The following is a 16,949-nucleotide window of genomic DNA, read 5'->3' as shown; positions in this document are numbered from 1 at the left end:
GAAAGAGGAAGGAAGGGAGAAAGAGAAGGACAGAAACATCAATTGGCTGTCTCTCTCGTGCCCCCAACTGGGGATCTGGCCCTGTAACCCAGGCATGTGCCCTGATACGGCATCAAACCAGCGACCTTTCTAGTTTACAGGCTGGCACTCAATCCACCGAGCCACACCAGCCAGGGCAGGATCTTTTGATTTTTAAACATAACTACAGTACCTTTATTGTATTTGATAATATTATCAATAAATTCCTTAATACTATCAAATAGCCAGTTCAATTTCCCTGTCTCTTAAGGTTTTTCTTACAATTCAATAGCTCACATCAGTATCCAACCATGATCCAAATATCCAATGCATATATTTTTAAATCTGTTTTTAAAGATTTTATTTTTAGGGAAGGAAAGGAAGGTTTCAAGAAAAAATGGGAGAGACATATCAATGTGTGGTTGCCTCTCAAGTGTCCGCTACCAGGGACCCAGCCTCGAACCCAGGCATGTGCCCTGACTGGGAATCAAATCATCAACCATTTGGTTCATAGGCCAGCACTCAACCCACTGAACCACGCCAGTCAGGGGCAACGCATGTATTTTTAATTTCTTCCCTTTTCCTCCACAACTAAACTCCTATTTCTAGTTTATTCAGCACCAATAACATCACTATTACATGAAAAACATTAAAATAGAGACATCTAAGGAAGGGTGAAAAGGAGAAGTTAAAATATGTTAAAGTTAAAATTTTTAAAAAGCACTTAAATTTTTTTGTACAGGAGAGAAGCTGTATTCTCACTACTCTTTCAGATCCTTTCTGATTCAGGCAAATGTGAACTTCCCTGGACGTCCTGGGCAGGCTGGAAAGTGATGGGGCCAGGGCCAGGGCCTCTTGCTTTGCCAACAAGAGCATTCTGCCTGAGGCTGCAAAGGCGGAAACACCGCAGAGGAGAGTTTCAATTTCACAGTGGGGTGGGGTAGCATTTCCTCCCTTTGCAAGAGCCAGAGATCAGCTACCAATTACTTTAGAAAGTGATGTAATGGATACATTTGCATTTAAATGCACCAAATGAAAAAAATCCTAACAAAATGGAACAGTATTTGCATCTCATCCAAAGACTGACAATACCTTAATTCAAGTAAATTAAATGTCTCTGCTAGGATTATACTCTGTCCCTGAAAAAGCAAATAGATTGCCCCGGCTAGGGTGGCTCAGTGGTTTGAGCACCGGCCTACGAGCCAAAGGGTCACTGGTTTGATTCCCAGTGAGGGCACATGCCTGGGTTGCAGGCCAGGTCCCCAGTAGGGGGCGTGTAAGAGGCAACGACACACTGATGGTTCTCTCCCTCTCTTTCTCCCTCCTTTCCCCTCTGTCTAAACACAATCTTAAGAGGAAAAAAAAAAGATAGGTTACACATTTGCTACTGAGCAGCAAGTTCTTCTACCCCTGTACGCAGCCAGGTTTCTCGTATGTGGAATAATTTCTAGAATGCACAAAGGTATAGGGTCAGAGTACATAAACTCCCCAAAGTTGCAGGGTTTTCCCAAGACAGCAAACTGAAAGGCTAACTTTTTCTTCCAACTTGGATATCGCTCACCAGTAAAACCTCATGGTCCTTTCTGAGACCCTAACAGGCTGAGCACGTGAAAAATCCATCTTGCTCCTTTTAAAACATATAAGAACTTTCCTTTGAAAGGTAATTTACCAGGCCTGGATCTAATTTACTTTCTTTTTCTTATCCAGCCTACTAATTCACTCTCACCAGAATTGCTGTTAACCAAAGAATTCCCTCCCCCCGCTGCTAACCCCACAAGGGGAAGGGGTATGCGCTGCCACCTGCAGGTACTGCACCTCAGCCTCCATCTCCACTGCCAAAGACCCACGGGCGGCGGGAGCTGGGCAGCCAGACCACAGGGGTGGCCTCAGGGCTCAGAGCCAGAGAGAAGGAAGAAAACTCCAGTGTGGCGGCCACCTCCTGAAATCACCACAGTCCACTGCTACTCACTATGAAATAGGATGTGAGATTCCTTCCGGAAATGACTGCTCAAGCATTTGCTTCTACCTTTTCAGCCATTAGGGAGGATTGAAGCCAGTGACCCATTAGAACTAGCTTATGGTTTCCCTGAAGCCAGGGATCATCTTCTGAATCCCTGTGCCTGGATGGGCCGTGGTCGACAGTAAGTGTTCCTTCCATCAAAGAATGATGGTCATCTGATGGGTCACGCTGCCCTCTCTGAATACGCTTTTTCGATATTCTCCTTTCCCCAACTGTGCTTACCTCAACAAGAACCTTAGAAAGCACACAGCAATGACAACCGCTAGACCAACCAGGAATGCAATGCACACAGCTACAAAAATAACAGAAAAGATGTTGTCACCAAAAATACCATCATAAGAGTCAAAGCTGTCACATAATTACTATTAATCTGTAAATGAAAAATGCAAAAAAATAGAAACATATGAGGGAAAAGGCTATATTCTTAGGCTAAATTTCCTATAAACAAATGAGAACACTTCATAAGGGGAGTGCAGTTTTTCATTATGAAAAACACCAAACATACACTGTACAATAAACCTACAAATATCCATCGCCTAAATTATCAGAATATTGTCACTCTTGCTTTATGTATTACCACTGTCCCTTATTTTTTTCCTAAAGTGTTTTTAAGCAAATCCCAGACACCACGTGATTGCTCCCCACGCCTTCGGTTGTATCTCATATTAGCAGGATGCACGTCCTGACGTGACCCACCGAGAGGGGCACGACGTCACTGCTGTAAGAGTCTACCAAAGAGCATGCCCTGCACCTCATCTTAAGAAAACAGCAAGTAAAGCCAAATAACAAATTAACTGGCCAGTCCTCTTGAAAAGTGTCAGGATCAGGAAAGACAAAGGAAGACGGAGGAACTGACCACGATTAGAAGAGAGGAAGGAGCCTGACAATTACCAGTAAACGTACTGTGGGAATCTGGACTGGATCCTGGGTCAGAAAAAAAAAAAACAAAAAACCAGAAGGAACAACTGGGGAAAACTGAAAAGTCTGTGGATCAGTTAACAGCACTGTATCAAACGTTAGGTTCCTGGTTTCAGTAATTGTACACGGGATCACTGTACTATGATGATATAGTTTAGGGGTTTGGAAACGCTGGGTAAAGGGTACACAGGAACACTTTTTTGCACTGCTTCTAGAAGTCTAAAACTATTTCAGAATTTAAAAGTTTCTTAAAATTGAACCTTTTGTGATAGAACCACAATGTCACACAAAATTAGTGAGTATTTCCTAGCTGTTTGTTTGTAGTCAGTATGCTCAAATCAGGGTCCAAACGAGGTTCGCATCACACATTTGCTTGTTTTGTTTCCTAAGTCTCATTCAGCCGTGAGCCGCCGCTGGCTGCAGTTAAACCCCAGGGCAGCCGTGGTCTCTCAGAATGCCCCGTGTTCTGGACCTGTCAGCGCGCTTCCTCAGGATGTCACTGAACTCTGTTCCAGCCTCCGTGTGTTCTGCACACAGGAAGTCAGCTGTAAGGGCTTGACTAAGAAAGTTCAATTTTCCAGAAGAACACTTCACAGGAGGTGCTGTGTCTCTCCTGCTGCACCACACCAGAGGCTGCCCCAACACTGACCACCTGCCCGATAAATGCCGGCATGTTCAGCTGGAGAAAGCCGGACCTGTCCTGCGTGAAGTTCCCGTTTCATCTGATGGTGTCACCCACTCATGATTTTTTGCCTACAATAATTATTTCATTAGGGGTTGCAAAGTATTCTGTCATTCTGCCATTTATTAACTGGAATTCTTCTCTAAAGAATTTCCCTGTCTACCTAGAGCTATTTAATTATCCTAAAATACAGGAAAAGCAAGATAAACACTTAAATCTTTCCTTTCAACGGACAATTTTACATCAGGGTAGTTAACATCAGGTGTGCTATTGCCGCCAAAGGCAACTGAAGTGCTGTTCTTGTTTTCATTTGGGGAGAGGGGCCTTGCTCTTTTTAGCATCCCAATGAACTCACTGGGCTCTGTATATTCAATGTGCTTCCATCAGTTACATTCACTGTTCTTTTTAATAGCTGAGTTGCCCCACACTGGCCCTTTCATACTGGCTCTCACGTTCCTTTGACGTGACCCCACAGTCTTCAACAGCTTCACTGAGAGCAGTGCCTGCTAATGCCCTAGGGACTTATTGTCTGATGGAGGGCCCAGAGTGACAGATTCTCTTCAGTGGCCTTTTAATAGAATGAACAGTCCCTTCTTAAACTCTGGACTATCAACGTCAGACCCATACAGGAAATACCAGACCCTAAATCCAAAAACAAGGAAAGATACTAGACAGTTTCTTTCCATGGCATTGGCTTAACTTTTTTGGCTTATTTATGCTTCATAATTAAACAACTAAGAGGCTATGTTGATATATAATTTTTTATATACACATAATATTCTTGGTATTTTAAATAACACTGACATGATAAATATACCATAATTATGAGACAGATAACCTAAAATCCAGGTTTTAAATTACACAAAGTATTGCAAATAGCACTCAAAAACTAAAATATCTGAAAATGCAAATCTGAAGTCCATAAAGAGCATATACATACGAAGGTTGCTGTCAATCGGATTCTGATTGACAACCAGGTCACAGGCAGTACCACTGCCTCCACTGTGGGCATGCTTCACCAAGAGAGAATAGTTTCCAAATTCACCAAACTTGTATTCCAGCCTGTGAAAATTAGGTAAAATTTAGAAAAAGGATTAGATTAGGAAAAAAAGGAGTCAGATTTTGGTTATGTCATGAAGAATAGGCATTCCTGGCTGGAGACCAGGAAAGATACAAAAAACATTTTGAGAGAAAAAAAGCTAAAAAAAAAACAAAGAAGAAGAAAACTAGAGAGAAAACAGCCTTTGGCAGGTCACAACGAAGTGGGTACTAACCTACAAACTTCCTTCCCTTCCGAGGTGTCCTTAAGCTGCAGGGTGGAGCGGTGCTGGGTGCTCACGGCCACAGAGGCAGCGCTGGGCTTCCCGGGCCCCCCACTCCCAGAAACATTCACCAGAGCCTGGGGCAAGCACTGCAGAACGAAAGCACAGCACACGGGTCAGGTGCTGGGAAGCCTTGGTGGCTGGAGGACAAGAACATCTAACCAAAGGCCTTTTTCTTTTCTTCCATACTTATGGGAAAACCTTAAAATTTCAATAATTTAGATAAAATTTGGATGCTGCCTAAAGGTGTGATTATAGAATGAGACCTTTATTCATAGGTAGATCTTTCACATGATTAACAAGTAAGAGCATACACTGCATCTTGTGTTCTATTGTTTTATGTTTTAACAAATTTCCATGATTGTACTCAATTTGCATACTTATAATTTTTAATGGTTGCTCTATATTCCATGAAATATTATCATTGTGTTTTAATGCTGCTTTCAAAGTTTGTTGTATCTTTTTATATGTGACTTATATAAATTATAGTTTTTAAAAATTATATAACTTAATTGTAAGTAAATATATCTATAATTTACATGTTATAGTTTTCAAAGATCTACACATGATGCTCTTATTCATTTAAATTCATTTAAAGTTTTATATAGTTATACTAATCTGGCTTGTCATTTCTTCTATTGCTTCATTACTTTAAACAGGTATCCTGCCTTTTTTAGTATTTTTTAAATTTGTGGCAGTTTTTTTAAAACTTGAATCCACTTGGAACATTTGATAGATGGTATATAACAACTTGAAACACTTTTCCTCATGATTTGAGTTGTAATATGTTAAATTCTTGTGTGTAACAGTTTCTGCTTCCTACACTTACTCTGGTCCTGTCTTCACTCCCCGTGTTCTGCCCACAGAAACAGATCTGCCCTGGTCCAGCAAGGCCCGCGATGCCCTTCTCCCTTTGGGTGGCCCTTTGACTCCCTTGCTCACTTTTTCATACGGATTTGGGGATTCCTTAGGCAGATTCTATGAAGTACCCACTGATATACTAACAGCAACTGTACTCAATGTAGAAGTTTTAAAGTACCATTGTTTCCCTCTTAGTCTTCCTACCAGAGTGCACTGGCTAGCGCTCCTTCTAACCTCTATTCTTCCCATTAAAATTCCATCATTTTCTTTTCATATGAGCTCTAAAGATTCCTCAAGGATAAAAATGTCAACATAAATAAGTCTTTCAACATGCTAACTTAGCCTCCTTGGTAGAATTTTATTTAAGATTTTTGAACCCCTATTACTTGGGAAAGTTTGCCCGCACGTCTCGTCATACCCTTGCCAGGTCGGGGGATGCACATCCTATCTACACTGTCGAATAAATCCAGGATCAGCATCATTTGTGACAGGTCAATTTGTGACATTTGTGACACTTGGGTCAATTCACAGAGACTGAGAATTACTTACTATTTGAAAACGTAGAAAACTACCTATTTTTGAGTAGAGGAATTCATTACAACTTCCCAGATTTCTTCATCAGCTGCTGATCTGTTACTGTTCTCAATTTCTTAAATCAACCTTCATGTATTTTTTAAGGAAATCAATCAATTTTTGAATGCTGAGTTTATCAGCTTGTAACTGTTCATTGGTTCATACTTATTTCAATTATAGCAGTTATATATCCTAATTTCTAATTTCATTAATTTCCATTGTGCTCTTAAATTTACCAATAAGTCACCAATTGTGTGGCTTTTATTTTAAAATACCATTTCTTGATTCGTTCCTATTTGAATTTTTTCATTTTTCATAGTTATTTGTCATTTTTATTGCTTTCTTTTTTTCTTGGTTTGGATGATGAGACTCAGCTTTCCCAAACCCTGAGACCCCTGCTCAGTGGCCCTGCATGTTCCCTTTTCTTTCTGATTAACATACAGCAGGGTCCTAAGGACAGCGGGATATAAATCCTATTAACAGCTGCGTAAACCGGGGAAAAGTCACTTTACTTTTCTTAATGTCAGCATCACCACTTGCAGAATCCTAGGATAACCTCTCTACCAAACTGCTGTGAGGACTCAATGAGATACGGCATCTCTGAGACACAGAACAGGCCCTCAGCAAGAGCAGCTGCAACTTGTTACCTTGACCTTTATTACTGGGAACATCTGAATACAACTTTTCATGAGAACTTCTTTTGCCAGAGCAAAGATTTTTCTATGAAATATATTTTCCTTAAACATAATTATCTCCACGCTCTTCTAAATAACTCCGCCTTTTTCCTCCTGAGTTAGTCTGAAGTAGTGAATTTTCTTGTGTTTTGACTCTTCCGTCTGTCACTAGTGCTGCTATTTTTGTATGGATGATTTTTAAATTTTTATTTTAAAGATGCCCTTACTCTTACCTATGGCTAATACCTTTCCTCCCCTCAACTTGCTTTCCAATGATTTTAGACCTTTATTAAGTCTGTTTAGAAGACATTTTTCTCATTCTCTAAATTATGTGTGACTCTTTAACTTTTTATTTCAGCTATTGTTGCTTTTTTTTCTAGTTTTTTCTTTAGGTCCTTCTTGCAGACTAAATCTTCTTTGTTGTAAGCTACACTTTTTAATATTATAGATTTTCTTTGTTTCACATTACTTTACCAAGCTTTCCATGGGTTTAACCAAACAGAGGAAGCATCACGTATCCCTCCATCTTTTCAGCTGGTACCCATTCTAGGAGTACATCATGCATTCAAAGTCCTCTTCTGAAGGTGGTAACTTGAAGCTCTCAATTTTATTTGGAAATAAAGAATATTTTAGGGGCGGGGGCGGGCAGGGTTGAGAATATAAGACAGAAACCTGTACTTGAATAAGAATTAAATAAAAATTATATTAAAAAAAGAATATTTTATTCTACATGGAAAAATAGCCTCGTGCTTTAAAAAAGCATAAAGGCCTAGGATAGAAGTGAACCCTTCAGAAAAAATAAATTATTTCTATCATCAGAGAGGCAGATCCCTGGAGTAACTGCCATCTGCCTCAACATGACCTCGCCACTGTCCTCACCGCCCTCGCCCTTGGAGAACACTCAGGTGTCTCACTCCCCCTCTGGTCCAGCAAGAGGGGTAAGCAGAAGAAAAGGAGAAAAACAAAATATGCTGCATTGATTCTGCTCATCACTGATAACTGTTTATTTTTTTAATGGGCAGTGGAAAAGATAAACAAATGTTGCTCTTTGCTAGGCATCTCCCTCATCACAGTTCTGCCTCTACAGCCTGTTTGTTTCCTTTCTGACAAAACAGCAGGTGTGAGGGCATCAGGGGTATATGCAACCATCCCCAAAGTGAACACAATTGTGAGCATGAACAGGATACCTACGTGATAACAGCGCTCAGAATTCCAGTAGACAGTCAAGTGTGTCCCAAGTAGTTCATTATGGACGAGCAGCAAAGCCTGGTCCATCTTCAGCTCTACATGCCGTTTTTTGTCTAAATCTAGTAATTAGGAAAAAAAGGTTAAAAAATAAAAGAAAAACAAAGCACTTAAAAATGTGTTAAGCACAAAGTACACCATGTGGATGGTGGCTTCATAGAAGTGTTTCTCAAACACCCACATTCTAGGGTCTCTGGTCCCTTGCTATGTGTGTACACACACACACACACACACACACACTCAGAACCCCTTTGCACACGTGTCTCTACAGCACATGAGGACTCAGCCGACACCATCCACAACCTGTGTATAAAAGGACTGTGTGCATTCAGCAATTGCTAAGATGTAACAGGCACTGAATTTGGTACAATAGTTTCCATGTATCTCCTTATTTTGATAATAAGACAATCTCATGAGCCAGGCACTTTCTCCATTTCACAGACAAAGAAATTAGGGTTCAAGAGGATTAGATAATTGCCCATGGCCACAGAATTTTTCTGTGCAACATTTTGAACTATTTTGAACACAATTTGAAAGATTTGAAATTCCAAACTTTCTCCGACCATGTTACTCAGCTCTGAGCGTGGTATGGGCAGCATGAGACCTGCAGAACCCCAGACCTGCTGGGTCGGGATGAGCAGGTAAGACCTACTGGGACACTTGTGTGCCCTTTAAAGTCTGCTCTGTATCACTTTGGTTTGGAGTTCTGAATCTCCTTCTAGTTTCCACAGCAGATTTGGGGGGAGTAAGAGAGAAGATAAGCTTGGAGCTCCCCACTTTATTAAATGCTTTTAGAAGTCCACCATGAAATGCAAATTCTAAATTTAAGTTTGCAAAATGTGGAGTAAAACAAAGGGAATTATTATTAACTAAAATTAAAACAAAACGCTTCATTGAGACCAACTGGGCCATTTACATCTATTACATTATATGAAGAAGAAATTAATTTACCTCCTAGCTTTTAGGCAAAGGGAAAGCATGGGAAACTAACTAGAAAGGTAATAATATAACCTCTTTTATTTCATAATATGAAAACTTCCTTCAGGGCTAAAAGCAAACAAACTAAAGCCCCATTTCAGACCAAATGAATCGGAATCCGTACCCAACCAGCAAGATTTTTAAATCTTCCTTCCCAAAATAACAACAAAAACCCAAGTATCAATAATTCTAATATGCAGCCAAGGTCAAAACAACAGCTAGAGAGGCTGAGTGCAAAGCTAGGGGGTTTTGACACCTTTGTACTTTTTACTTTGTACTTTACGTGAACATTTTTTTTTTAAGCTAACGAGTCTGTATTACTCAAACGCACAAAGGACGCAATTCCTAAGCTATCCAGTGACACTGGAATTGAACCTGATGCTCAGTTTCAAGAAAAAGCTGCCAAGTTCAGACACAGCTGACTTTAGAAATACCAAGCTTAACACTCAAGGAGCATTTTCTTCAAAAGAACAATCCCTTGCTCTTCTCTCAGTCTTCAATGCTTTGGTGAGGAAATAAACCAAATTAAGTCACCTTTCAATAATCCTGGGTAACGGTGCTGTTTGTATATTCAACTTTTATTCCATTTCCAAATATTTAACTTCTGATGCTAGCTCTCTGCTCAGGAGTGTCTTTCCTGGGCATATTTTAAAGGACATATTCTGCTCAGTTTTTTGTGTTTTTTTTTGCAAGTAAACTTGAGCCTCAAATCATCTATGAAGACAGAATTCTTTGTAGGTAGTTGTTCAGCCCAAACCTGGGCTCTAGGTAGTAGTGCAAGTCTGGGTGTCCCCCTCCACACAGCCTGGTGAAGATTCTGGGGTTCACCACTCAAGAATACTGTTCTCCCCCACTTCCACAATTACTATTTACAAACTACCTCTTCTTCCTAAAATAATTATGATTGTGAATTGGTGCTAAAATACAAAAAGAGAGCATTGTACGAATCTGTCCCTGACAAACTGTGACTGGGCACATTATGTTACCTCTCAGGCTCTGTTCCCTCAAATTATCAAAGGAGAGGAAAGAAGGGAATGAGCCGGAGGGTGGGGGAGGCAGCGTACAAAATGTAATCAGCTAAGATGCTTTCTCAAAATTTATTCTGTGACATCTGACAAGATTCTGATTGGGGAGGAGCGGCAATCTGACACCAAAACCCCAAGTTCTGGTACAGAAGAGGGGATGACAGGCGGGAGAAGAGAGGTGGGTGACTCTCGCCCCCCCGCGGATAGCCTGACCCTCCCCAAACGCTGACCTCTCAGGTTTTGCTACAGTTGGCTGATCCCACAAACCCCGCCCGAAGCCTCGCCAGGACAGCGCCTTGGGAGCCTCGTTCCAGAAGTCTAGAAAAAGGCTCTGGAATTTGCATTGTTCACATTTCCCCCGGTGAGTTCGGAGACCAGACAAGTGAGAGAAATAGAGGAGCTGACGGCCTCTCCCGGCCGCACATCAGAATCACTACCCATCCCGGCAAAAACAACCCGGCCAAGCCCCTCCCGGCTGCGAACCGCGAAGCTTCCTCAGTGGCGCCCCCGCAAACCGCAGGGTGCCGCCGGCAGACCTCAACCTCCACTGTTCCTCCCGTGCCCTCCTAAGTAAAAAGCCCCCCAGAGGAAGGCTGCGGGAGAGCTGGTGGGGGCGGGGGATGGGGAGCGAGGGGAGGCTCGCCTGAGACCGGACTTGGAGTTTTAACTACCCACGCCCGCAATCGCTGCCCTCCCCGCGCTGCCCGTCACTCCAGTGTAATCCCTGGGCCCAGCGAGGCCTTCACGCACCCAGTTCGACCCCGCGGACGCCCACCGGAGTCCCACCGTCCCCGCCACGGGGCAGGGCGGCGCCCGCGCATCCGCGGTCCCGCCCCGCACTGGGCCGGCCGCTAAACCCTCCTCCGCCCTCTGGGGCAGGGACTTCATTTGTGCGGAACTGTCACTCGTGACTAGAGGGGCGTCGCGAGGCGGGCACACCCCTCCTGGCCAGCCCGACTCTCCTCCAGCTCTGCCCTGGGGAGGGAACTGCACGCCCGCTCAGAGGCACACTTGGACGAGAGTCGCCCCCGGACGCTGGGCGCCCCGGGCTTTCGGCCTCGGGTCGCTGCAGTTCGGCGGTTGCCCCCACCGACTGCGCCCGGCAGAGCCGCGCGTGGCCGAACGCGCTACCGCGCAGGACGCCCGGTCCTCGCAGCTCCCGCCGCCTGGGGGGGAACAAAAGCCCCAGTTCCGGGGAGCTGCCGCGCCGAGAGCCCGCGCGCGGAGCGTCGCAGGCCCGCAGGGGAGTCGCGTCGCCCCCTGGGCGCCGCCGCAGGAGGGGGCGAGGGTCCGCCGAGCCGCCCGGGCCGGAGCTCGGCGCGCACTCACCTCGTGGCGGCGCAGGCTCGGGGCCGCGCTCGACGGAGCCGCCCGGGGCCAGCAGCGTGGCGCTCAACACGGACGCGACCAGCAACAGCGCGGCCAGAGTCCGGCCCGCGGCCGGCGCCCAGCGCATGCTGCCCGCCGCCGCCTCCACCGGCCGCCGCTCCCGCCGGGGGGCAGCCTCGGCCGCCGCTCCTCCTCCTCCTCCGCCGCCGCCGCCGCTGCCGCCGCGCTCCCGAGCTCTGCGCTGCTTGGCGGTGCTCGGCCGCGCGCCCGTCATAGCCTCGTTTTCGGAGGCCGTCACCGCCGCCTGAGTCACCCGCGGGGGGGAGGGGGAAGGGGCGGTGCCGGGGGTGCGGGAAGGTTCGAGGGCCGGACCGCTCTCCGCCCGAGGCTCGGGGAAGCGGACTAAGGGCCTAGGTTTCCTCCCCGCTGCTCAGTGCTCTCGGTCCTCTAGGAAACGTCCGAAGAGGCCTTACGCGAGCCACAAGCCGCAGCTCCCGTCTCTCCCCTGAGCGTCTTTCTGTTGAATTCCTATAAATTTTGTATGCCGTTCACCATACAAAAAGAGTGGGTGTTAGTGTCCTCTGTCCACTGTTCTGGAAATGTCAGGCTGAGCACGACAGGCAGAGCCCCAGCCCGAGACGGTCGCTATCTGGAGAGAAAGATGAGACTTAAAAGCCATCATGTGGTCCACCACTTTCAAGAGCTTTGCCAGTCTCTGATGAAGTTCAAGGCGAGCAAGCAAGATGACCCCGCAGTTGCACTCCCAGCTATATGGTAGGAGAAACTATCTTACGTATAAAGGGACATGTGTAGAACCGGTTGTAGCAGAATGGTTTGTAATTGCAAAACCCTGTAAACAATCTGAATGTCTAGCAGCAGAGGCGGTGGATACATCGTGGTATAATGTATACAGCAGTAGTAACGATCTAGAGTTACATGTATCAAAATGGATGAAACTCAAGGCAGAGGGGAAAATGCAAGTTGCAGAAATGCCTTCGTAATACTTTGTGTGTAAAGTGTAAAGCCAAGAAAAACACTACTATATGTTGTTTAGGGATATATGCATATGCACTAAAAGTGTCAAGACAAGTAGGGGAAGATAAACACTAAACTTAACAGCTAAATGAGACTTGAAAGACTCTTTCCCTACTTGGATCAGGTACAAGACAAGGATATCCATGCTTATGGGTTCTATTTGGCATTGTCCTGGAAGTCCTGGTCAGTGCAAAAAGGCGAGAAAAAGAGGAGAGAAGTATACAAATTGGCTTTATTCAAGCATGGCATGAAAGAATGTGCAGAAAATCTTAAGGAATCTCCCCCCACCGCCACCTCCCAAAAGTATGAGAACTTGTGAGTTTAGTAAGGTCACAGAATTGAAAGTCAACATACAAAAATCAATTGTGTTTTCATATCCTAGATATAAACAAACTTGGAACTTTTTAAAAATGGCATTTACAATAGAATTTCTTTTTTACCCTCACCCCACACGGGCATTTTTCACTGCTTTTGGAGAGAGAAAACATCTGTGTAAGAGAAACATTGATTGGTTGCCTCTGCATGTGCCCCGACCAGGGACCGAACCTGCAGCCTCGGTGTGCTCCCTGACCGGGGATCAAACTGGCAGCCTTTCAGTTTAAGGAACGGCGCTTCAACCAACTGAGTCACACCAACCAAGGCTACAATAGAATTTTTTAAAATCAATACATAAATAAATTTAACAAAATAGGTATAAGACCTGAACCTTAAAAACATGAATGAGAGAAATTAAAGGAGACCTAAATTGTTGGGAAGATCTACCATGTTCATAGATTAGAACCATTACTGCTAAGATGCTGGTTTTCCACAAACTGATCCATATAGAGTGAGTGCAACCCAAATCAAAATTCCAGCCCGTCATTTGTTGCGTGTATGTGTGTTTACATGTATAGAAATTGGCAAGTGATTCTAAAATTCATGTGGAAATGTAAAATGATTATGAGAAAGAACAACAAAGCCTCAGGTCTGGCCCCACCTGAGTCCAAGATTTACTGTGAAGCTACAGTAATCCAGATAGTGTGTTATTGGTATGAGAGTAGCAACATAGATCAAGAAAGCAAGAGAGCCCAAAAGTAAACCCACGCAACTGGTTTTTCACCAAACTGCCAAAGCAAGTTAATGGGGAAAAGAAGAATCTTTTCAATAAATGATGCCAGAACAATTGGACATCCATATGGGGAAAAACTGACCTCACACCATACACGAAACCGAACCAAAAATGGATTATAGATCTAAATGTAAAAGCTAAAACTATAAAACTTCAGGAAGGAAATAGGGAGAAAATCTTCATGACCTTGGGTGAGGTAAAGCTTTCTTCCCCCCCCCCCGTACCTTTTTGTAATTTTTAAATATATTTTATTGATTATGCCATTACAGTTGTCCTATTCCCCCCTTCATTCCCCTCCACCCTGCACACCCCTCCCCCACCATTCCCCCCTTTAGTTTATGTCCACGTGTCTCAAGTTCTTTAGATTCTATATTTCCCATACTATTCTTGCCCTCCCCCCATCTATTTTCTACCTACTGTCTATGCTACTTATTCTCTGTATCTTCTCCCCTCTTCTCCTCCTCCCACTCCCCTGTTGCTAACCCTCCGTGTGATGTTAATTTCTATGGTTCCACTCCCGATCTAGCTATCCTCTTGGTTTGCATTTGTTTTAGATGTGGTTGTTAATAACTGTGAGTTTGCTGTCCTTTCACTGTTCATTTTTTTTATCTTCTTTTTCCTAGATAAGTCCCTATAACATTTCCTATAATAAGGGCTTGGTGATGATGAACTCCTTGAATTTGATCTTATCTGAGAAGCACTTTATCTGCCCTTCCATTCTAAATGAAAGCTTTGCTGGATAGAGCAATCTTGGTTGTAGGTCCTTGGATTTCATGACTTGGAATACTTCTTTCCAGCCCCTTCTTGCCTGTAAGGTCTCTTTTGAGAAATCAGCTGACAGTCTGATGGAAACTCCTTCGTAGGTGACTGTCCCCTTATCTCTTGCTGCTTCTAGGATTCTCTCCTTCATTTTAATCTTGGCTAATGTAATTCTGATGTGCCTTGGTGTGTTCCTTCTTGGGTCCAACTTCTTTGAGACTCTCTGAGCTTCCTGGATTTCCTGAAAGCTATTGCCTTTGCCAGATTGGGGAAGTTCTCCTTTATTATTTGTTTAAATAAGTTTTCCACTTGTCACTCTTCCTCTTCCCCTTCTGGTACCCCTATAATTTGGATGTTTGAACATTTAAAGATGTCCTGGAGGTTCCTAAGCCTCTCCTCATTATTTTGAATTCTTGTTTCTTCATATTTTTCTGTTTGGTCATTTTTTTTCTTCCTTCTGGTCCACTCCCTTGATTTGAGTCTCAGTTTCCTTTACATCACTATTGGTTTCCTGTGCATTTCCCTTCATTTCAATTAGTTTAAGCTTCATTTGTTCTAATTTGTGACTAAAATCGACCAGTTCTGTGAGCACCCTGATCACCAGTATTTCGAACTGTGCATCTGATAGGTTGGCTATTTCTTGGTCGCTTAGAGTTAGTGGCTTGGGGCTTTGAGTTCTTGAGCCATAATGTTTTAGTCTGTTTGTGCCTGTTACATATGAGGGGCATAGCCCTAGGTGTTCACCAGGGCAGGGCAACTCAGTTGCTGGGTTGTGATGCTGTATGTGGGGGTGGGGTCCAAGAGGGGCAATGGCGATCCCCTCTGCTATTTCCTGCCGCTGGGGCCTGCGCAGTCTGTCTCACTGCTTGCTCCTTTGCCTGGTTTATCTGTGCACGAATGTGTGACCGCGGTCAGCCTGCCGCCTTACGCCCTCAGTGGGTCCACCTGTTTCTACCCCACACCTGGGATCTGCCCATGGCTGCCTATGCGCCTGGGTTGGCAGATCTTTCCTGCCGGACCCCCCCTGATCCGCTGCTGGCTCTACCCCTCATACCGGTCTGTCTGAATGGTTCATTGTTGTCGGACTTCGTATAGTTCAATTTTCTGTGTTTTGGCTGCATTTTTGTTACTGAAACTTTGTTGACTTTAAACTTGGTTGTGAGAGGAGGCACAGTGTTTCCACCTACGCCTCCGTCTTGGCAGAAGTCGAGGTAAAGCTTTCTTAAACAGTATATAAATCACTTAAAAATAAACAAACACACTGGTCAGAACATGAAAAGGCAAGCCTCTGGCTGTGAGGAAAAAAATGCAAAAGATAAATCTGGTAACAGACTTAATTCCAGGTTAAGTAATGAACTCTTACAATCTAATAATAAGCAAATTATTTTAAAGTAGACAAAAGAGTTGGACTCTTCACCAGAGAAGGCATGTGAATGGCCAATAAATGTGAAAAGGTTCTCAGCATCATTCATCTGTGGGAAAAAGGAAAATAAAACTACAATGAGATGCCACTACACACCCACTAGAAGAGCTCGAATTAAATGTCTGAGAGCAACAAGGGTTGGCTACGACGTGTGCAGCAAATGAAACTCTTACATGTTGCCGGATGCTTTGGAAAACAGTTTAGAAGTTTATTATAAACATATGCTCACATGTGATCACTGGGACATTCCTAAGTATTTACCCAAGACGACTTTATTAAAATGTTAACAGCAGTTTTGTTCATAATAGCTCCAAACTGGGAACAACCCCATGTCCATCAGCAGGTGGTTGGGTGGTGTGTGTGTGTGTGTATAGATACACACACACACACACACACACACACAATGGAATATTACTCACCAATGAAAAGCTATAAATTACTGATGTAAACAATAACATGGGTGGATCTGAAAAGCATTAGTGATTGAAAGGGGGGAAGACTGGGTGGAGGGGGGCGAAGGGGGAAAACGAGACACTTATAATAGCATAAACAGTTAAAAAAATTACAATGAATGAAAAAAGGCACGAAAAGGTTTACACCATACTGTATGGTTCCAATTATAAGAAATTCTGGGCAAAAAAATCCTCCTTTTTCTGAAAAGCAGGCAGTCATTGCTCGAGGCCAGCATCGGGGAAAGGATGGATCGGGATGGGACGGGGAGCATCGTTCCAGCAGAGACAGAACGTGTCATGTTTCATCTGTAGGGCGGCGGCATGAGTATGGGGTTTACCAAAGTGCATTGAAGTGTACAGTTTAGTTTGTAGAAACCATTTTTTGCCTTGGAAAATCAGGTGGATGGTGTGCCATTTACAGATGTATGAAACACAAGAGCAAATCTGGAGCAGATGAAAGATATTTGGGAAATGTCAAATGTGAAGTGTCCTGACTGTGGACTTGTTTTCAGTTCTCTTGGGTGCAT

At 43.9% G+C, this 16,949-nt stretch overlaps 1 protein-coding gene across 1 annotated transcript in view; it reads right to left on the bottom strand.

The window, feature by feature from the left end:
* HGSNAT (heparan-alpha-glucosaminide N-acetyltransferase) overlaps positions 1-16,949 on the bottom strand; it is a 34,903-nt gene that overhangs the window by 17,784 nt on the left and 170 nt on the right. Inside the window, exons 2-7 of the mRNA XM_037055097.1 lie at positions 12,119-12,173; positions 11,646-12,033; positions 8,260-8,375; positions 4,913-5,049; positions 4,579-4,700; positions 2,261-2,330 (exon numbers count right to left, since the gene is read on the bottom strand). Coding sequence (XP_036910992.1) covers positions 2,261-2,330; positions 4,579-4,700; positions 4,913-5,049; positions 8,260-8,375; positions 11,646-12,033; positions 12,119-12,173 — 888 coding nt within the window. The remainder of the gene's footprint in view (positions 1-2,260; positions 2,331-4,578; positions 4,701-4,912; positions 5,050-8,259; positions 8,376-11,645; positions 12,034-12,118; positions 12,174-16,949) is intronic.

Source organism: Sturnira hondurensis, unplaced genomic scaffold (genome assembly GCF_014824575.4).
Source record: "Sturnira hondurensis isolate 20B ecotype Veracruz unplaced genomic scaffold, ASM1482457v3 Scaffold0008640, whole genome shotgun sequence".
Lineage (NCBI taxonomy): Eukaryota > Metazoa > Chordata > Mammalia > Chiroptera > Phyllostomidae > Sturnira > Sturnira hondurensis.
The sequence above is the reverse complement of the archived record's forward strand: the minus strand, read 5'-3'. Positions and strand labels throughout refer to the sequence as shown.